This window comes from Vipera ursinii (genome assembly GCF_947247035.1).
Source record: "Vipera ursinii genome assembly, chromosome: 7".
In the NCBI taxonomy this organism is placed as follows: domain Eukaryota; kingdom Metazoa; phylum Chordata; class Lepidosauria; order Squamata; family Viperidae; genus Vipera; species Vipera ursinii.
The window spans coordinates 42078166-42101028 of NC_139521.1; the positions used below are offsets into that span (position 1 = coordinate 42078166).

Sequence of the window (22863 nt, forward strand, 5' to 3'; positions counted from 1 at the left end):
TCCCTCTCCCTCTCCCTCTCTCTCTCTCCCCCTCTCCCCCTCTCCCTCCCTCCCTCCCTCTCTCTCTCGATTATGAGCTGTCATCATAGTTTACAAACCCATAGTAGGTGGGTTCACGCAACATCCTAAAACAGGGGTCTTCAAACTTGGCCCTTTTATGACTTGTGGACTTCAACTCCCAGAATTCCTCAGCCAGCTTTGCTGGCTGAGGAATTCTGGGAGTTGAAGTCCACAAGTCATAAAAGGGCCAAGTTTGAAGACCCCTGTCCTAAAACATGGCTCATGGTCATGTATGAACTTGGGAAAGAAGCTGCTGTGTATCAGCATGGATCCTGTACTAAGGGAGTTCGGTGTTGTCAAATTAACCGTTTCTCAGCTTTGAGTTAGCTAGGTGTGTATGGAACTCCAACTGGTCCTTAACTGTCCTGCTACAAGTAGGTTTATAATCACCAAATACGGAAGATTGTTAGATTGAGATAGGTCAGGACTAACATTTCCAGAATTGTCTTGGATCAGTCTTAAAAAGGCCTGGAATTATCTTGGCACTATTTTTCCACCCGAAACATATGTCATAGTGCTGAATTTTTGTTCTCATCGGCGCTGACATTATCCAGATATGTTAGAATTCCAACTTCCAGAATCCCATTCCTGAATCAGATAAGAGTTTTGGCGGCTTTGGATTGAGGAAATAAGGTTTTATCTCTTTTCCAAAAAGATTTTTCTTCTTTCCACTTTAATAAGTTTGGGTTTAGCAGTAAGTTTCAGTTGTTAGATTTGAAACGTATTCACCATGAGCAAGAAAAGCTAACTTAAACATTTCTTTCTTATTTATTTAAACATATCCATTGTTGTGTTATTTAGTTCTACTGGTCTCATTTCTCGTCTTAAAAAATGAGAATTACACATCTAAAATATTGTAGCTCTGTTAAAAACTATGACAAGAACTCCTATTCTGAAGATTATGGTATCTACTAATCCCACATTATTTTTTTACTTTTGCCCATTGCCATTTTCTATCCATCACAGTAGAATTGAAATAGAAGCGCTTTTAAGTTTTTGCAAACAATTCCATGATATGGCATTTCTTTCTGAATCTCAAAATAATTGTAACATATCTCTTCATTTAAAAGTATTATAGTTGTGGGCAATTCAGGTCACAGTAATATGCACCATTTTTGCACATTCAGCCTTTGAAATAAGCCTGTTACATGAGAAGACACATAGGGTAAAAGAAGTTTGCCCGGTATTTCTTTCATCTTTTCTGTTTTGTAGCATTTTTCCTTTTGCCTGGCATGTTACTACTTGTTCTATTGCCTCACTTAACTATCAGGCATGGAGGGTGGTACCTGTGAAGAGATGATGCGTAGATGATTGTAGAGTAGGTAAACTTGTTCACACTTCCCTGTTTCCATGGGTTACAACCAGGAGTATAAATGGACAACATCTCTTTGTAGATTTAGCAGAATCGAAAATTTATACAATCAAAAGCACACAAATATTTGTTTTGTATTCTTTGTTCCTTTGAAAAACAGTATTTGCCATTCCAAATGTTCCAGCTATTATTTTCTTTAAATTTAGCAAAACTGATAATGAATTGGGTATGCAAAAACATGGATTGTATGTGCATGAGAGAGAGAGAGAACGAATGAATGAATGTATTTATGTATTTGTTGGATCAGCCCAAAATTCATCTTGTTCTTCTGGTATGTATTCCCAAAATCAAACAGGACTTCAAAATAACTTACGGTATCTTTTGCTCAGCCTTATCAGTCTTTACTACTGGGAAGATGCTATTTTGCTATAGCTGGAGGTTGATAGCTATTTTATGCTCCTGGAATTTACAGTGTTGTATAAAGAAATAATAAGAATTTAACTTGTTGCTTTGAACTTTAGGATCTTGGATAATTTGCAAACATTTTAAAATTCAATAATTCATGGTTATCCTTAAATCTAATTCAGTTAAAACATTTATTTTATGAGAACCCAGATTGTTGAGGTCAATATGCTGACTCTAAACCACTTAGAGAGAGCTGTAAAGTACTATGAAGCAGTATATAAGTCTTAAGTGCTACTGTTATTGCTACTTATCAGTGACTTACATTGCTGATTCTTATACATATCCTTGAAAATTCTACTTTCTGTATTGTCATCTTTTATTTTATGAAAGTGAAAAAATATTGGTGAAATTAGATTTACTTCTGCAAAGGGGCTGTTTATGATTCATGGTTGGGTTCTCTGCTCTGTAGATTTAGGTTAGCTTCTTCCTTTACATCACCACTTTCCATTATTAAATATTGTATTTGTTTTATATTGATTTTTTAAAATCAAGCTCAACTTCTGTAGACAAACTTTCCAGTCTAGTTCACATGACTGAAATTTATATATATATATGCTTAATATATACCGGAATTTCAAACTCCTTTGTTCTGTTTTCAGATTGATGAGTCTTTCACAGCTGTATAGATAACAATTTGATTTCTTCATGCACATGTATAGAGTATCTTTTGTATTTCAGAGCTTGTATATCTTTGGGATCCAAGGCCCGGACTATTGGAAATGCAGCAAAAAGCCAGGTAAACAAACATAAGTTATTATTTCAGTAAAAGTTATCATTTTATTTAGCAGCAGTTCTTTTTATCAAAAAAATTATTCACAAAACTCCTTTTAAATCAAAAGCATTGATAGTATTACCACCAGTGTACACTATGAACTTAGGTATTTATGTCTTGCATAAAACAAAATAAAATTTTATTTACAATACTAGAATTAGAAATGCATAATAAGAATGGAATATTTTTACTAGTATTAAATTAATAAAAGTATTGAAAAACTGTAATGAAAGGAATTTTAATATGAGCATGCAAAATTAATACCTTAATATTATTTGACAGATTATTACAAATATTAAGAATACGTTACATGGATTTAAAAAGCTGCATGGAAGAGCATTTAATGATCCCTTTATAAAGTCTGAGAAAGAAAAAGTGCCGTATGAGCTTCAGAAATTACCGAATGGGAGTGTAGGAGTGAAGGTGAGCATGGTACCTTCTCTTTTGATGCCTACTATCAGAATATACAGAACAATAAATGATAAGATCTGATCCTTTTAACAAAGCGTTCCCCAACCAACCTTTTCAGCTTCGTGGACTATTGAGGGGGAGAGGGAGAGGGAATGGTTATGCATGAGCAGTGAGTGAATGCATGCACAGAGCTCCATTTGCACATGCTCACCTGCCGCTTCCGTGCCCCGGTTCTGAACAGGCCAAGAGTTAGGGATCCCTGTTCTAATGTATCTCACTAAATAGAATTTGCTGATGGAAAAAATAAAACAAGTGTTACATCTCTGTCAACATGAGTGCCTACTATGTATTCTAGTTCGTTATTAATTTAGGTATTTTTTAAACTCTAGGTACGATATTTGGATGAAGAGAGATTATTTGCTATTGAACAAGTTACTGGTATGCTATTAGTTAAGCTGAAGGAGACATCAGAAAATGCACTTAAAAAGCCTGTAGCAGATTGTGTCATTTCCGTAAGTTTTTTTAATGATGTAGGTACTTACAAAATAATAATGTTATATGACATTTGGAATGATTAGATTATAACATGTTCCTGGAAAGACAGCCCTATTATTTATTTGATTTGGTTTGTTTGCCGCTCATCTCACAACTCTGGGCAGCTCACAATATTAAATTATAAAGTAATAAAGTTTTGTTCTCTAGAATATTCTTTTCTGATTTCTCAGTTACTGACAATGCTTGCAGAAATGTGTAAACAGTAAACAGTTGCATACATAGTAGACACTTTATAAGCTGAAGTCTGCCCAAATTCAGACATATAGGTTTAGGATGTTGATCACATGTGCTTAAATAATTCACATTGTGCCCTCTCCATTGTTTTGTGCCCAGCACATCATGAAACTCACGTATATTGTTGATAACATTATTTTGCAAGAAACCTAATTACTATATAATACATTAAGTTAACCTAAGTTGCTTAATTAGTTATCAGCTTACATTTGTTGCAGATAGAGGGCTTGTTTCAGGCATTACAGGTAATCCTTGATTCATAACAATTTATTTAGAGACAGTTCAGTGTTACAATGGCTCTGAAAAAACTGACATCACCATTTTTTACATTTACTACCATTGCAGCGTCCCCACGATCACATGATCAGAATTCCGATACTTGACAACTGACTTATATTTATGATGGTTGCAGTGTCCCAGTGTCATGTGATCATCTTTTGCAGCCTTCTGACAACAAAAGTCAATGGGAAAGCCAGATTCACTTAACAACTGTGTTACTAACATGACTACAGTAATTCACTTAACAACTGTGGCAAGAAAGGTCGTAAAATGGGGCAAAATTCACTCAACAGATACCTCGTTTAGCACTAGAAATTTTGGGCTCAGTGGTGGTTGCAGATCAAGAACTAACTATATATGTACAGGGCTATCCACGAACCATTTCTTGATATTGAAATGTAGACTGCTACTCAGGTCCCTTTCTCTTCCCAACCTGGCATTTTGTGAAAAAGCAAAAGTTGAAAATACGAAACATGTACAGGCAGAATATATGCCTTTCTGCAGCATTGAGATCTAATTTGATTCAGGGCCTCATAGGGCCATAAAATTATTTCAAATTAATCCATTGGAAATATGTCTTATTGTAAATTTTAATTAGCCTATTAATACTGAAACATTGGATTAATTGGCATAAATATATTTAAATTGCATATTCCACTTATAATTTACATTTTTGTAATGGCATAAGCCATTTGTCTTGTAGAAAACTCATTAGAAAGATGAATATGGTGAAATTAATTTAATAGAAAACATTTTTCTACAGATCCCAAGCTTTTTTACTGATGCCGAGAGAAGGTCTGTTATAGCAGCAGTGCAAGTGGCAGGTTTAAATTGCTTGAGACTAATGAATGAAACTACAGCAGGTAAATTTATATTTTACTTGTTATAGCAGTTTTGCTTTTTAATCAAATTCAAATCAGAGTCAAATGATATTACATAACAATCTAATAAGATTATACAGTATACAACTAAATACTGAAGTACCTTACTCACAAATAAACCTTTCTCCAGTATAAGTGGTTTCTACTAAAATAAGTATTGTAAATCTTGGAGCAACATTAATGCATATCTATTCAGAAATCTATCCACCACAATAAATTCAATATGACTAATACCATAATATTTCTAGGATAGCATTTAATAAAGAAATATTCATATTGCTTTTGACTCCAAGGTAGAAAATTGGCTTTATTTGTATACGTAAATGAGATATTAATAATGTACCACAAATTATTTGATTTAAATATGTGCACTGTTGTTTCCTCACCATTTTTATAAAGAAAGACTGCAAGAGGAAAAGTTTTTTAGTTTTATGAGTGAGGTAAATTCTTCAAATTGTGCCATTTTTGACTATAAGTAATTTCAATGAGTTTGTAATAAATATCATTAGAACATAAGAGAAATGAATGTTTTGGAATAGCTTATAATTTGACAATATAAAAAGAAAAATGGTATTTTGACTATTTTGGATCAGCCTTGAGATGTGAAAGCTCTCTCAAACTTTATTAATAGAATACTGTATCTGGTTTAATAAAATAATTTAGCAAATGTCAATTGCCAAGCACAAGGATAAAGGACTGGCAGGAAAAAAATATTAAACCATTTTCCTTAAAAAAAACGGTTAAGTCAAAGTTTCATGTTTTAAAATGATCAAACAGTATTGTTTCCTTAAAGCTAATTGATTTCTTTTTAAAAAAAATAGATACACAGTGGTAAATTACCAAGATATGTGAAACTGTTCCATCTTGAAATATATCATTGTTTCCCATTCCATTTTTTCCAAGCGTATGAAGTTACAGTATATCGGACTGGTTTATTATGTTCCAAAAGTAGTCAGGATAATATTTTTGCACATAACTAGTTACAGTGCAACCAATATTTTGAAGCTAATTGGTTCTGATGTTAGAAGACCTTATTAAACAACCTGCAAAAAAAAGTATGCTTCCTTCATTTTACTTGGTTTTTTGGAATTCTGTAAATTATTTTAAAGCTTTTCTACTTAATAGAATTTACTCTTTAATTCTTGCAGTTGCTTTAGCTTATGGAATTTATAAACAGGATCTACCAGCCCCAGAGGAGAGACCAAGGAATGTGGTTTTTGTAGACATGGGACATTCTGCCTACCAGGTTTCTGTTTGTGCTTTTAACAAAGGAAAATTGAAGGTAAATTCTTGAAACAACATAAATAAGAATGATAAAACAGGATAAACAATAAGATCAATCCCAAAATAAATATGAGCAATAACATACCAGAAAAGAAACATATTGCCTCATAGCTGTGCTTGGAACTTTTTCTGATATAATAACAAAAACAAAGTTCTTGAAAATGACCAAGTCAAGATCCTGTGGGACTTTTGAATCTGAACAGACATCTGGCCCACAACGCATATGACATCATTATTGTGGGGGGGGGGAAGTGTGGTTCATTCATATTGCAATACCAGAATTGAATAGAAACAGCTTAGAAAAAACAAAATATTGTGATTTGCAAATTGAAGTTGAGGATTATGAAAATCAACGGTTGTACCAAGTAATAGGATCCTTTGAAGCAATACCCAAATGGCTGCCTAGATACATGGAAATTTTGAACTTAATTAGACTTGAATATTCTGACTTTGCAAAAAACCACCTTGCTCAGAATTGCCTTTATACTCAGACATTGCCTTAACTGCTCTTAGATCCTTGGTTAGAACTTGAACTGTTAAGTTTTTATCAGTCCCAGACTGTGAATCAAATTGAAGATTAATAATGTTGATGATCATTCATACACGGACACTGCATTAGGACTTTTTTCTTTATTGCTTTTACCATTCTTATTGTGTTTAATTTCATAGGTACTTGCTACTGCATTTGATCCCTTTTTGGGTGGTAGAAACTTTGATGATGCTTTGGTAGATCATTTCTGTGAAGAATTCAGGATCAAATATAAACTTAATGTTAAGGACAATGGTCGAGCATTGCTACGATTATACCAGGAGTGTGAAAAACTGAAGAAGCTGATGAGTGCAAATACTTCTGATCTTCCAGTAAACATAGAATGCTTTATGAATGACGTTGATGTCTCTAGCAAAATGAACAGGTATCATATTCAATGTATAAAGTGGAAATTATGAGATAACCATTTATATGCCTGAAATATTTAATATTCTTTTCTTAAAATAGGGCTCAGTTTGAACAACTGTGTGCATCTCTTCTGGCCAGAGTAGAACCTCCTCTGAGAGCAGTGATGGAACAAGCTAGTAAGTAAATGCTGCAACATTATACAGTATTTAATATAAAGATTTCTGCTTGCTACTGTAGGTCATGCCTATCACATTGAATATTCTTCAATTATTTAATGTCTATAAAAATTGAAAAATAATATCTTGGTATTATAAAGTTGAGTGCGTGATTCTATCAAGTACAGAAAAGAAGCTAAGAAGAGGGAAGAAAATAATTATCTAGATAGAAAAATGGCATCCACTATAATAGGCAAGAAAGCAAACAAGTTAGGAAAAACATGCAAATGTGACTTCTAGAATTTTTTTATCCGCAAATAATAGTTTTGCTCTGTGTCATGTGACAGGGAGCAAGGGTTGTAAGATTGTAGGAATTGGTAATATGTTGAGCAGCTGCCCAATTGCCTCTTCCATAAGGGGAAAATTTGTGGATTTTTTTTTATGCTGTAGTTCCTGGTCTGAGCCAGCCTATTTTTGAACTTGATCTTTCTTTTTTTCCAGTTCTTCATACCAAATTTGATCCTGTTGTATTTAGTTTTTAGACTGTGATCGTGCTAACAGACAAGCAGACAGACAGAGTCCTAACCCATATACATAATTTTGTTTCGATACTCTGTTGATTTGGAAAAAATAGAAAATGTGCTGGAAGGAAAATTCAATAGAAGATTGGGAAAGGAGAGCTAGACTGCACACCTACAGATTCAGATCTAACATTGAATAAGCCACCAAAATCATGAGTTGCAAGAAAAGAGTCTTAGAATTAAGTAACAGGTCCTTGGGATTCATAGACATTGTAGAGATTAGGATAGTGTAGTCATGTAGCCAGCATAAAACCTACAGTAGAGGATGAAAACAATCAAAACTAAGAAAAAAAGAAAACTTACTTTATATTTTAAACTTGTCAATAGTCACTAGTTTACTATAGTTCATTTGTTGAATGGGAGTTCTCACTATCTGTATTGGCCCATCACTTAATGTACCATGTGCCAGCAGAGCACACTGCTTTGAATTTAATTTCTGGTTATATTGAATACGTTCGGTATAGGACATCTGTGTATCCAGTTTCCAGATGGCCACAAAGCTCATTTAATATACTGATGGTTCTTTTTTCCATTGATAATTGTTTAAGTGTAGGCTATCTGGATGAAGACAAGCATTTTCTCATAAGTTATTTAATTATTTTCTATTCCAATAGTAATCATAATAGAAGTAGAAATCAAAGTAGATCAAAACAAGTGAATTGCATTAAAATGTTGCAATGTGAAATGCTTCTTTTTTTAGGATTCTAGTTTCATTACAGTCTTAATTTTGCTCAAACAACCACTGAGCATTTCATGGCCACTGAACATATTCTATGAAACTGTTTTGAGGCTCCATCCTAGAGTTGCTTAATTTTTGTTAAAATATGCCCATTTCTACAGAAGTTGGGGTTCTCATAAACCTTAGATTTTTTTTACTGGATAACAGTTTTTGTTTGAAAACATGAACATTTGCAACCTGAACATCAGAAATCCTAAGAACTTAAAGCCTGTGGCTGAAAAACAAAAGTTAGTATTAGAGACAAGTTTATTCAATATATCTGCTTACCTTCTGTTTAATTACTCCTTGAGAGAGCAAAGGAAGGCATGTAAACCAAGGCTTTTTAACCTTTTCACTCATTGTACCAATTTTAGGATATGGCAACATCCAAGTACCACCAGTCGCCTAGCAAGGTGTCAAAAACTTGATGACCCCCCAAAAAAGGAAAAAAGTGATGAAGTACAGGTAGTCCTCGACTTACAACAGTTCGCTTATTGACTGTTCGAAGTTACAATGGCACTGAAAAAAGTGCTTCCCTAGCCACAGTCGAGCAAGACACCTGTCTGCCCACCCGAGGTTTTCATTCTTGTGAGCATTTCTGTTGAGGATTGGCAGCAGGGGTGGGGTGGGGAGGTGTTTGGTTTTTATTTCCCCCTCGCCCCTCTGCTGGGTGGTTGCAGCAGGTTTTGGTCCCTTCCCTTGAAAGGAACACCATCTGGTAGCAACAGAAAACAGAGGTGCCATTTTGCTCTTCTTTCCCCCCCCCCAACGAATAAACTTACATAATAGCCTCTTCGGAGAAGATACCAATTTCACTCCCCCACAGCCCCCTGGATCAGACGGTTGTTTTCCCTTGCAACCCCCCCCCCTTGCTAAAGATCCCATTTTCAGCTATTAGTCCCATACAGCTTATTATAAGCCTCTCTGGATTCCTTCAGCAACGTAATAGGCACTTTGGATCTGGTGTTCCTGGGAAAGAGGTCAGTCGTGTGTTTGTGGGGGGGGGGGAAACCCAGCCGATTCAGGCAGAATTTTTAGTGGATTTAAGAGCCGTGGGACCTCTCACCACAGATTGCACAGCTTAGGCACGTGCCTTGCGGGGTGAAAACAGCACAACTATGGTATGCGGCGAAGGCGGGGGGGAGAGAGGAAAAACTCCCAAAAATAGACTGCCGGAGGATTAGGGTGTGGAAAAGCCATAATACGGACCTAGAAGGAATCGAAGCATTAAACTTTGCACAAAAGCGCTAAACTAGGCAAAAGCAAAGCAGGCGGGAGGAAAGTTCACCCTATCCTGCTCAGGACAAGGGAGGAAAGGAACTGGCTGCAACACTCCCCCCCCGAAAACACCCACGATCCTCCCCTAGGCACAGCAGGGGCATTGGGAAATCACAGTAGGCTGGGTGGAGAGAACAGCTAGTTGGCGGGTGGGAGTTCCAACCTCTGGAGCGCCCAGCTGATTGGCAGAGACGTGTGGGGCTGCCGGTGCTCCCAGCCGATGCTTCCGGCTGTTCGCTGGGGCCGGGCTGCCGAGACCCTCAGCTGGTCAGTGGCAGTGGTGAGAAGATACCAGTGCTCCCAGCTGTCTGGCGGCCTCGATACTGGGGAGGGCGGGGCCTTTCTGTGCCTGCCCTCTTCGCACGCCCTCGGTAGGGTTCCTGCAGGCCGCGGCCAAGCAGCATATTTTCCAGCAGCAAGTGAGTGGAGCAGGGTAAGGAGGAAGACGATGCCGCGTACCATCAGCCAGGTGCTCGCGTACCACCACCGGTTGAAAAGCCCTGATATAAACCATTTTGGGGGAGTCTTTTAGTCTTTGTTAATGAAATTGAACAGATCAAATAGCCTTTTGCCACCTGCTAATGCTCACTGCCAATTTAGTATTACACATCAGGGGTCCCCAACCATGGACCGGCACTGGTCCGCAGCATTCCAGAAACCACAAACAAGCAAAGCCCCATCCGCAGGATACAGGCAGTACATGAAACAACATGCCCTCCAGTCTGCAGAAAAACCTCTCTCCACAGAACCAGTCCCTGGTGCCCAAAAGGTTGAGGACCTCTGCTATACACTATACCATACTTAATTTTGTCATTTATTTAAATTATGTATTCACTTCTGCTAGGTTCTGGGACCTAGCAGATAGCTTCCTATGTTATATGTGGCATTAATTTCTCACTGTGTTATTTTGGCATGTTTATTTAATACTTAAATTTAGAGCCCTATTACCTATAAGAATGGTAAATACATTTTTAAAACAAAATTTCCACATGTATTCAGAAAAGAAGATAAGGTTTTAATGTTAACAGAAGAGACATACCAATAAAGAAACTACTTGCAGTCTCTCCACCAAGTGAATCCATTCTGTCTAAAACTGATTATATTTCTCATCCATAAAAACAAATAATCTCTCGTTTGTCTCCTAGAACTACAACGTGAAGATATTTACAGTGTAGAAATAGTGGGTGGAGCAACTCGTATTCCAGCTGTGAAAGAACAGATTTGCAAATTTTTATGTAAAGAGATAAGTACCACATTAAATGCAGATGAAGCTGTTGCAAGAGGTTGTGCGTTACAGGTGTGTTAACTGTTTTTCTGTTCAGTATTACTACTTAAATGTCTTTGGCCTTGCAAATTTATCAAAAGAAGCATGCTATAATTTCATTAATCTTCACATTAAGGAATTGAAGGTAACACAGTTACTTAACTAATTTAACAGATTTTAACCTTTTTGTATTTTTAATTCATCATTTTGACTAATCCTGAATCTGTTCTCTGAAACAGCTAAGCTCTGTTTGTGAGCAATGTCGCATCTCTTGTATGATTTTTCTGGTCACAAAAAAAAGTTGCTAGTTGTCTTTAAGAACATTGATTTTGCTACAACAAATTTTCTTAGGCTTTCTAATTGTGAAGTTAAAATGTAGTTGACTAGTACTTCATAAATAAAATAAATGTGTACCAGACACGTGTGAGTGATATTCCATTTCTTTTCTAGTGTGCAATTCTGTCCCCAGCATTTAAAGTCCGTGAATTTTCCATCACAGATGTTGTTCCTTACTCAATTACTATGAGGTGGCAATCATCTTATGAGGAAGGAACAGGGTAAGAGTTTTGAGATTTAAAAATATGAAAGAACTAAGTAGATAGTATATAAACAAAAGTAGGTTAGATTTGCCATTTGTTAACTTTGTACAGGTATATTATTTGGATGACTTATAAACAAGTCCACTGATTTAACCATGAAAAAACTTACATAATTTCTTTATTTTGTAAAGAAATACAATTCTTCATGTTTCTATTTTCCCTGGAGAGAGAGTCCCACAAATTTTTTGGTATTCTTATTGTGGTAAGCATTCTTCTCTCTTTTCTTTTAGTGAGCATTTCCAACATTCATTTAGGCAAAAATAAGGCGTTCTCATTTCATCTTTTCTATGAATATGAAATTCATGCTCATTGAAGGATGAGAAGGCATTATAACTATTGTGCATTGGGATATAATAATTTTGAAGCTTAACTGTATTTATTATAAGTTCTCAGAAAGATACGGGTGTGAAAAAGAAAGTACATGCTCTTTGAGTTTTATGGTGTTACATATCAGGACATAGTAAAATGTAATATGTCATGTGTGGTTGTTCATTTAAGCTTGCATTGCCTACTCTTAAGAACTGCTAAGGACCAGATGGCTGGTCCTTAGCAGTTCTTAAGAGTAGGCAATGCAAGCTTAAATGAACAACCACACATGACATATTACACCATGTCATCATTTATTTTACAAAAAGAAAGCCAAAATGAAGATTCAATAGCTTGTAGAACCACCTTTAGCAGCAATAATTTGAAATAATCTTGTTTATAACAGGAGGGCTTTTTCAGTTCAACAAGCCCACTTGTTCAATTCAGATCATCACCCCACCACTGTGGTTGATGGTTGCTATAAGATGTTTGTGTTGATATGCTGTGTTTGGTTCACCAGACAAGGCATTATGACCGGACATCTCACTTTAGTCTCTGTCCAAAGGACAATATTCCAGAAGTCTTATGATTTGTTAAGATGCAACTTTGCAAACCTGAGCAGTGCTGCCATGTTCTTTCCTTCCAAACAAACCATACTTGCTTAGTATTTTTCTAATTGTACTGTCATGAACTTTAATGTTTACAATGAGGGAAAAAGTATTTGATCCCTTTCTGATTTTGTATATTTGCCCACTGAAAAGAAATGATTAGTCTATAATTTTAATGGTTTATTTTAACAGTGAGAGACAGAAAAAAGAAAATCCAGAAAAATGCATTTCAAAAGTTATAAATTGATTTGCATTTTAATGAATGAAATAAATATTTGATTCCCTATCAGTCAGCAAGATTTCTGGCTCTGAGATGTCTTTTATACAGGTAATGAGCTGAGATTAGGAGCACTCTCTTAAAGGAAGTGCTCCTAATCTCAGCTTGTTACCTGTATAAAAGACACCTGTCCACAAAAGCAATCGGATTCCAAACTCTCCACCATGGCCAAGACCAAAGAGCTGTCCAAGGATGTCAGGGACAAGATTGTAGACCTGCACAAGGCTGGAATGGGCTACAAGACTTATCGCCAAGCAGCTTGGTGAGAAGTGACAACAATTGGTGCGATTATTCGCAAATGGAAGAAATACAAAATAACTCAGTCTCCCTCGGCCTGGGGCTCCAAACAAGATCTCACCTTGTGGAGTTTCAATGATCGTGAGAATGATTAGGAATCAGCCCAGAACAACACGGGAGGATCTTGTCAATGATCTCAAGACACAAGGTTCCCCTGCTCAAAAAAGCTCATGTACAGGCCCATCTGAAGTTTGCCAATGAACATCTGAATGTTTCAGAGGAGAACTGGGTGAAAGTGTTGTGGTCAGCTGAGACCAAAATCAAGCTCTTTGGCATCAACTCAACTCGCCGTGTTTGGAGGAGGAGAAATGCTGCCCGTGACACCAAGAACAACATCCCCACCTGATGATTTCATCAATACCTCTCCTCTTTCCCTGGCTATTCTAGAGATGCGAGAGAACTAAGGGAATATATTGGATTTATCCTCATGTCTTACTAACTCTGCCATGTACTTTGCTAACTAGTTTATGTAACCTCATTGTCTTCAGTTCATCCCCAATGCACCTGCAGAACCAATTTAAAATTAGATTTACCTTTTTGAATTTAAAGTAGGGTTTTCCATCCAACTCTAGCTCAGTCTGGCCATATGGACAAGTGTGAATGTAGATTTTATGCTGCTTTTCCCATGTGTGTCTATACTTTTTCTTCCTTAAGGGATGGATGCTATTTTGCCTATTCCAGTGCTATTTATACATACTTCACAGGCTATTTCTAGCCATAACACTCCAGAAGACAGGCTTAAGATACAGGAGGATCTGGACAGACTTGAACACTGGGCGCTATCTAACAAAATGAAATTCAGTTGTGAAATAAGTAAGGTTCTACATTTAGGCAAGAAAAACCAAATGTACAGGTATAGTCTCTTGCGGCTCCCAGCCGCCCGGTGCGCGCGCACCTCTTCCAACGGGCAGTGGTGCGCGCGCACCTCTCCAAATGGAGAGTGGCACCGCCCGTTTGGAGAGGTGCACGCGCACCTCCCCGAATGGGTGGAGGTGCGCGCGTACCTCCGCGCGAATGGGCAGCGGTGCCGCTCTTTCAGGAAGCTGCCGTGGCCCGTCTGTGAACGACCGGAGTTGCGCGCGCACCTCCCCAAACCTTTGGGGAGGTGCGCGCGTACCTCCGCGCGAAGGGGCAGCGGTGCCGCTCCGAACGACCGGAGTTGCGCGCGCACCTCCCCAAAGGTTTGGGGAGGTGCGCGCGCACCTCCGGTCGTTCGGAGAGGTGCGCGCGCACCTCTCGGAATGGGCAGGGGCGCCTCTCTTTTTGAGGAAGCTGAGACGGGCCGCGGCAGCTTCCTCAAAGAGCGGCACCGCTGCCCATTCGCGCGGAGGTACGCGCGCACCTCCGGTCGTTCGGAGAGGTGCGCGCGCACCTCTCGGAATGGGCAGGGGCGCCGCTCTTTGAGGAAGCTGCCACGGCCCATCTGCAAAGCTGCCGAAAGCGGCAGCTTTGCAGACAGGCCGTCGCCGTCGGGCAACCGGGAACCGGTTCCCTCTCATTTTTAAAAAAATGGCAGCCGCGTGCGTCCGCGCATGCGCAAAAAACCTTTTTGCGCATGCGCGTGCATGGACACACGCACGCGGCTCCCTCTTTTTTTAATTTGTGATGGAACCGGTTCCCAGTGGCTCTTTTTCTTTTTTAGGTTGCCGACCCCTGGTATAGGGGGTACCTTGCTCAATAGTAGTAACTGTGAAAGGGATCTTGGAGTCCTAGTGGACAGTCACTTAAATATGAGCCAGCAGTGTGCTGCAGCTGCCAAAAAAGCCAACACAGTGCTAGGCTGCATTAACAGGGATAGAATCAAGATCATGTGAAGTATTAATACCACTTTACAATGCCTTGGTAAGGCCACACTTGGAATACTGCATCCAGTTTTGGTCACCACGATGTAAAAAAGATGTTGAGACTGCAAAGAGTACAGAGAAGAGCAACAAAGATGATTAGGGGACTGGAGGCTAAAACATAAGGAACAGCTGCTGGAATTGGGTACATCTAGTTTAATGAAGAGAAGGACTAGGGGTGACATGATAGCAGTGTTCCAATATCTGAGAGGGTGCCACAAAGAAGGAGTCAAGCTATTCTCCAAAGCGCCTGAAGGCAGGACAGCAACGGATGGAAACTAATCAAGGAGAGAAGCAACCTAGAACTAAGGAGAAACTTCCTGACAGAACAATTAACCAGTGGAACAACCTGCCTCCAGAAGCTGTGAATGCTCCAACACTGGAAGTTTTTAAGAAGAGACTGGACAACCATTTGTCTGAAATGGTATAGGGTTTCCTGCCTGAGCAGGGGTTGGACTAGATGACCTCCAAGGTCCCTTCCAACTTTACTATTATGATTATGATTATAAGCACTTGCTGCTGGAGTTGTCCTTTCCTTCTGGTACTCAGTAGTTGGTCAGCAGTATGTAAAATTTCCACACCAGGGACCCATCAGCCTGAAAGGTGGCTCTAGTCCAGACATGTCAAACAGAAGGCCCGGGGGCCAGATCTAGCCCGTGAAGTAGTTTCATGCAGCCCGCGAAGCTATCCTGGAAACAGTGAGGGAATGCCCCCCCCCGCCTTGGCCCTGGCCCAGAGACCCTCCTTCTGCCAGAGACCCTCAGATCTGTCCCACTCCTGCCCAGGCCCCCTTGATGCGAACGATGTAGAGCTGGCCATGCCCACCCAGTAGGCCATACACACTCTAGCCACACCCACCCAGGCCATACCCACCCGGCCCTCTGAGGGCAACCGCAATGCTGATGCGGCCCTCAATGAAATTGAGTTTGACACCCCTGCTCTAGTCTGTCATTGGTCTCTGTTACATGTAACATCATACAATAAGGACAGCAGTAATTGTTTTTCTTAACCAGCAAGTGACTCTAGCATGAAGGGAAAATTCCATGGTGGAATTCTCCAATCAATATTAAATTATTATTACCCTTAAATTATCTCACATTAAAACTGTACGGACTACACTAGTCACTGGATTCATCACTTAGGCAGAGTTCTGTCATTGTTATAATGCATAGAATGCAACTATATAAACACTGGAGGAAAACACAATATGTCTATGAAGGAGACCCCATTGTTGAGCTGCAGCTTTTAAAATACTGATACAGCACATTCTAAAAATGACTGTCTTTCGTCCTCATCTGTGTTTAAGTGCATGTATGTGTCCGTGCGCATGCACACTGCTTGTTAATTGCAAAGACTTGCAAGTGAAGGCCACTGCAGTTAATTTTTAAATGAATTCCTCTCATCTTCCTATAGATTTAAGTGTTAGATGTCTAAGTCTTGAGTTGTACATATCGTAGCTTATCTTTAAAGGTAACAGTTATGAACGTAGAGTACTTTAGATGTTGTATACTGACTACATGTAGGGCCATTTTTCCCCGAATGAATGTTTCTCTAAATTAATATTGAATGTTCAGCTATGTAACTTCCTCTCAAAATTCTTATTTTGTGAAAATATCTAAGATCCATAATGGATGGTTTATTGTGAATTATTGACTATACATGATAATATGGAAGTAATCAGTTTTAAGATTTAAATCTTTAATTCTAGGCTTCAGGTAATTAGTATCACAAGATATATTGTGACTGCTTTCCTATTCTCATTATTTGTTCTTTTTGAGTTTTAATTATAAGCACTCTTTTTATATAGTGAATGTGAAGTCTTCAGCAAAAATCATGCTTCTCCATTCTCAAAAGTTATTACTTTCCACAAAAAAGAGCCTTTTGAACTGGAAGCATTTTATACACATCCTCATGATGTTCCTTATCCTGATACAAGAATAGGTAAATGTTTTTGTTATTGGTTGAGCATGATAACAAAAAAACTTTTTAAAGATTTGTTTCAAATTATGAGAATCTTCACCTAATAGATTTATAAAATAACTGTTTTGATTACTAATGCCTTGTTTTCTGTGGACAGTGCTCTTTTTTTAATATATTTGTACTTTTCTTCATATGCCACATATTAGTAACTAGGGCTTGCTATCACCAAGTGGCACGTATCAAGTTACACCTTACAAACATATTGCTTAACATTGTAAATTCCGGTTCTAATTATGACTGTCTGTATCTTTTACTCAGCTGTTGTGAATTATTGGTGTACAAAATATTTTGGATTCAGAGTATCCTGTTGTGCCTGTACTGAAACAATTCAACTAAGCAGCTGTGTTTTCAGCTCTTAACATCTGCTTAGGCAATGGCTGGAGTATTTCCAACAAGATTGAAACAATCACTATTGATTCCTAGCAACTGCCTAGACATGTTTTTGTGGTTTTCATGGCAAAATTTTGAAATTGGTTTGTTGTCTTTTTTCTAAGGTTGAGAGAGTCAGATGCTCAAACACACCCAGATAGTGCCTAAGATAGGACTAAAGCTCAGTTTTTCAGTATCTAGCCTGGTGATATAACTGTTACATCAAGCTGATCCCTTCAGAGCATTTTAAATTTGAATTATTATTTACATCACTCATTTGCATAAACATGGTTGAATCTAGAAGCTTAGATTGGATCAGGCCATTTAAAATTTGAATGGAAGGTCACAGAAGAATTTTAGAGCTATAAGCTAGATTAGCAGGTTGGAAAACTATCCTGGGGGAAAAGACAACAGCAAACTACGTATATAGATCAACGTATTACAAACTCACTTCAAAGGAAGTCCACTAACTATTGATTATCCTAGCCTAGGATGGAGATAAATTGAAAATGTTTTTGTGCTATTTCTGTTACTTATCATTGTGTTAAACAATCAGTGTTATCTTGATATTATTTTAAAGTGTGACTTTCCTATTATGTGATATACTTGTGCAAGAAATAGAACACATTCTGAAATGGATGTGTGGTTGCTAATTACAGGTCAGAGTAACAGACAATTCTTAATTGATTTTTATAGATCCACAAAAAAACTATGTAGTGCAGTTCCTGGGATTTTGGCCTGCTAGGAACTGAGCAAGAGGGTGGTAGTTATTTGTCTTTGCCCATATGCGGTCTAGTGACAATAAGGGCTTCATGTTGCCCAGATATCGGTGGATATAGTTTTAGATAATTAGCTTATTGTATAACTGTTAATGACACAGATCTGTTCAATACGGTCTAATTAAATAGATATTTGATCTTATCTCCTGATGACTACATACCGGTATATAAAAACAATAGAAGTGATTTATAGATGTTTTTATAGGGTAATTTTAGTAGGCTGCTGTTGATATTAAACAAATATGGTCACTTTATTTCAGTCTGTGACAACATAAATATGCAAATGTATGTAAATATCAGGCTTCTGATGGAACCACTCAGGTCTCCGAAGACACCTGTGGAATTTTGTGAGGCATCCTGGAGTTAGAGAATGGTTGCAGGTTTGGGTAGGGTTTCCCCTGAATTTTTTCTCCTTGGCCACTGATCCAAGGAAAATCCTCAGTGTATTAAGGAGTTCCAAAGATGAAATGGCAGAAGACCGTCACTCATGGAAAATAAACAATTAGTCCAAATTGTAGTGCATGTTCAAGCCTTTACCAACAACCAAGGACTGCTTGAAAAGGATGAGCTGGAAAACTGGTTACAGGATTGTCATGAATATTCTAGGCATCTGAAGGATGAAGGCTCCCTCCAGATCCATTTAGAGTTGGATGCCAGCTGAGTTATTCAGTTAAGTCTTGTGATGTTATCTGGGATGAATTTGTACTGGTCATAGATCTGTGTGGCAGCTTGGCCAACTGTAATCTAGATCCCTGTCGTTCCTGATTGATGAGAACCTTCAGTGAAGTAACAACTGGATTGGGGGTCAGTGAATGAGTCAAGGAAAAAACGCTGCCTGCTTTAAATGAGTCAGAGGTACTTCTCCTGTACAGGAAACCATTGCTGAACTCAACAATGCTGGGCAAATGTTTATATGTTCCTTATCTCCCCTTTCAGGAGAATGTTACAGAAAGGTGATAGGATGCTGTTGCATAAAGCACTGGAGAAAACTAATTATCTCTACTGTTTTCAATTAGATTTTAGGCTGGCCTTGGTACCGAGTACTATCTCTAAGTTGATTACCTTTGGTGTGACAAACATAGGAGTATGACCTCCTTGACCTCTTAATAACTTTTGATAGTATTAATCATGTTATTCTCCTTGACTGTTTCCAAGTGTTAGGAGTGGATACATTGTTTTGTAGTTCTCCTGAGGGAGCAGTTCCATATAGTGGTCAAGAGAGCAGTGTCAGACTTCTTAAATATTGGGTGCCAGAAACCTCAACACACTCTCCTCCTCAACATCTGCATGAAATCTCTAGGGTGCATAACATTTTAGCAGAAGAGTAGGTGTAAGTAATAGTCTAATATTAGCCAGTTTTATATCTTAACTCCAATACAAACAGAGGCCGCTGTCAAATGTCTTCTCAGGAGGTTATTAGGATGGGGAGAACAAGCTTAGTCTCAATCTCAGCAAAAGGTTGTGTTTTCAGAGGAGGAAACTGCCTAAATCTAGAGATATTATTTAGTTCCCGATGGAATCATTTTTCCCTGTGCTAAATTGGCACATAGCTTAGATCCTTGGTGTTCAGCTCCTGCTTGAGTAGGTCACACCTGTAGCAAGGAGAGCTTTTGAACAACTTTATCTGGTCCAACAGTTACCACTTTCTATGGAATATTCCCACCTGTCTTAGTTATCTCTCATTCGGTATTAGAATATGATCTGCATGATACTCTGTGAAGACCACTTGGAAGCTAAATCATGCAACTGTTTCAACTAGTAAATATACATACCGTACTTGAAGTATAGTTCAAGTATATTATAATCTGCCCATATTTCATTGATACCTGTTAGTTTAGGGTACAATTCAAGATGCTAGTTGTCACATTAAAGCTTTTCATGCTGAATAACCTGGATATCTTCAGGAATACCTCCTCTTGTGCCAATTCAATAACATTATTAAGACCTCAGAATTGATTATTGGGACATCAGAGATGGACCTTTTTACTTGCTACATTCTTTGAAACAGCATTCTCCCCGAGATTGAGCAGGCAAGGGAAGGGGGTGCTGTAGCGCCATACAAATAAAGATCATGGGATGGAGCATGTTGCAGGTAAGTGAGCACTCTGAACTGTGAGATCCCTTGGATATTGTACTCTGTAGCGGGAGAAAGCACATCAAGAATAATTTAGGGAGCAAGTTGTGATTACCTACTGGATTTCCCGCTGACTTTGATTGTGGAAAGCTGGGAGGAAAGGTTGCCAATGGCATTCATGTGAACACAGTGTACTGCAAGCATTGGGAAGGCAAGCCAGCTTCCAAGTGCCCAAATTGTGATCACGTGACAGGGGTGCTGTGACAACACAACGGTCATAGGTAACAGTCATCAAACTTTGAATTATTGCCTATACACTGAAACTTTGGTAAAGATGAATTTATTATCACAATGTGCTAAAAGGTTCACACCTCCCCAGGACTATTTCTATTCCTACCTCACAGTTTGGGAATATCAAGTGGACCATATATTTCCCACTCATGTAACAAATACGATAACAAAAAAGAGACTTTTCTTGGTAAAAAAAAAGATGTATTGTCCTACATATATGAATTATAATTAATTTATAACATACAGGTAACTTGCAGTCCAATGTTCGTTCTTATAATCTTTAAATTTTGTTTTTAATCTGTAAATGTCATCATTCAAGTTTCCAAGAACATGCAGGCATTTTTTTCCTACTACACCTAATGTAATTTTTGATTGATACGTGTAAATGCTGTGTAAACAAATTGCAAGCTTAACATAACAAAACCTTTCTTATGCAGTTAAAAAGAATAAGGTAATCTATCTTTTGCTAGTCAAGAGGATGCAAATTCATGAGGGGCTTCAAACAAACGTTATCATTTCTGGAATTTTTCCTTGCTTATTTTCTTATACCTTGTAAATATGTTCCAGAAAGTCTTTTAACTATTTGTAGCATTCTGGAAGGGGTGTGTGTGTGTGTGTGTGTGTGTGTGTGTGTGTAACTTGAAAAAAATGTTGAGTAACATCCTAATTTGCAAAACTAATCATTTTGCATTGCCTCTTATTCTTAATGAAAACAAAATATCTAACTAGCTTTTTTATCTATTCCTACCTACCTACCAACCTATCTTCTATGCCTACCATTTTTACCAACTGTAAGGCATCTTACAGTTTTCAGTCATAGCTGCAGTAGCAGCTATTGGAGGAAGTTGCCCATCAAAGATCCATGCATACAGGTATCCTCACCTTACAGTCATAATTGGGACCGGAATGTTGGTCACCAAGCAATGCGATTGTTAAGTAATTCATCATGTGAGCAGAACTGTTTCGTTTTTTTGCTATTTTTACCATTGTGGTTAAGCAAATCCCAGCAGTCATTAAGCAAATCATGTGGTCATTAAGTAATTCTGGCTTCCCCAGTTGGCTTTGCTTCTCAGAAGCTGCCTGGGAAGGTTATGATTATGTGACTGCAAGATGCTGAACTGTTGTAAATGTAGCCAGTTGTCAAGTATCCAACTTTCAATCACATGGCTGTGGGGGGTGAGGCCACAGTCTGAAGTATCATAAATTCAAACTATCATTAAAAATATAAGTGATGTATAAGTTTATAAATGTTTTTGTAATACGTTTGATATAAATAAGTAAGTGTACTAACCAGTGACATATTGCTGTGTTGTTTAGGCCATTTTGTTATTCAAAATGTTGGTCCCCAAAACGATGGTGATAATTCAAAAGTTAAAGTTAAGGTGCGAGTTAATATCCATGGAATCTTCAGTGTGGCTAATGCATCTGTTGTAGAGAAGCAAAATTTGGACAGTGAGCCTAATGATATTCCAATGGACACAGAATTGTCATGTAAGAATCAAAGCAAAGAAGAACTGGTATGTAAAAACTATAAATAGAATTCTTAATTCTAAATTGTCTTATGTACTGTGCTGACTAAATGCAGTGGGGGGTTTTACTTTAATCTTTGTCATTGAAAATTTTTGTATTTTGAAAATCCAGTTGTTTCAGTAATTGTAGCTTTTTTCCCAAACCTGTGAATTTTTTTAAATCCTAGTGCTTTCAATATTTTTTCCTATTCCATGTAAATTAACATGCTTTCTATCTTTAACTTTGTTTTCCTTGCTTTTATAAACATGCATACTATTCATTCTTTCTCTGCACTAATAAAGGCTATATCTTTGACACTGTATTGAGAAATCTCTTATAAAACTACACACACACACACACACACACACACACATATGTATGCATATATACATGCTTAGTTAATTGTAAAATGTCTCCTTAACTTCCATAGAGGTTTTAAAATAGTTAATTTAAATTTACAGCATGTCTGTTAGAAGCACGTCAAAGCAACAGAAAATATGATTGTAACTTGAATATTGCTCATACAGATGTCAGTAAAGAAGTAGATAAAGAGTTCATAGGATAGCTAAATGTCTGTGGAGATTCTTAATAATCCAGGTCATGGTTATCCTAAAGATGCTTTTCCATGAGAGAACTGGACTTTGTTTTTCTTTGAAGAGGTTTCACTTCTCATCCAAGAAGCTTCTTCAGCTCATATGATAATGTAACTATTTTAATTCTTAAGCCTTGTTTCTTTCAAATATTTGCTAACTATTGTCTGATACTATGAAGGGTATTGACACCTTT

The 22863-nt window shown here is 37.8% G+C and overlaps 1 protein-coding gene across 1 annotated transcript in view; it reads left to right on the top strand.

Annotated features, from left to right (window-relative positions):
* The window catches only part of HSPA4L (heat shock protein family A (Hsp70) member 4 like), a 38509-nt gene that overhangs the window by 786 nt on the left and 14860 nt on the right, over nt 1–22863 (top strand). The window contains exons 2-12 of the mRNA XM_083367373.1: nt 2516–2573; nt 2892–3032; nt 3410–3532; nt 4852–4951; nt 6118–6251; nt 6923–7167; nt 7251–7327; nt 11029–11180; nt 11598–11704; nt 16883–17016; nt 21886–22085. Of these exons, the coding sequence (XP_083223499.1) occupies nt 2516–2573; nt 2892–3032; nt 3410–3532; nt 4852–4951; nt 6118–6251; nt 6923–7167; nt 7251–7327; nt 11029–11180; nt 11598–11704; nt 16883–17016; nt 21886–22085 (1471 nt within the window). The remainder of the gene's footprint in view (nt 1–2515; nt 2574–2891; nt 3033–3409; nt 3533–4851; nt 4952–6117; nt 6252–6922; nt 7168–7250; nt 7328–11028; nt 11181–11597; nt 11705–16882; nt 17017–21885; nt 22086–22863) is intronic.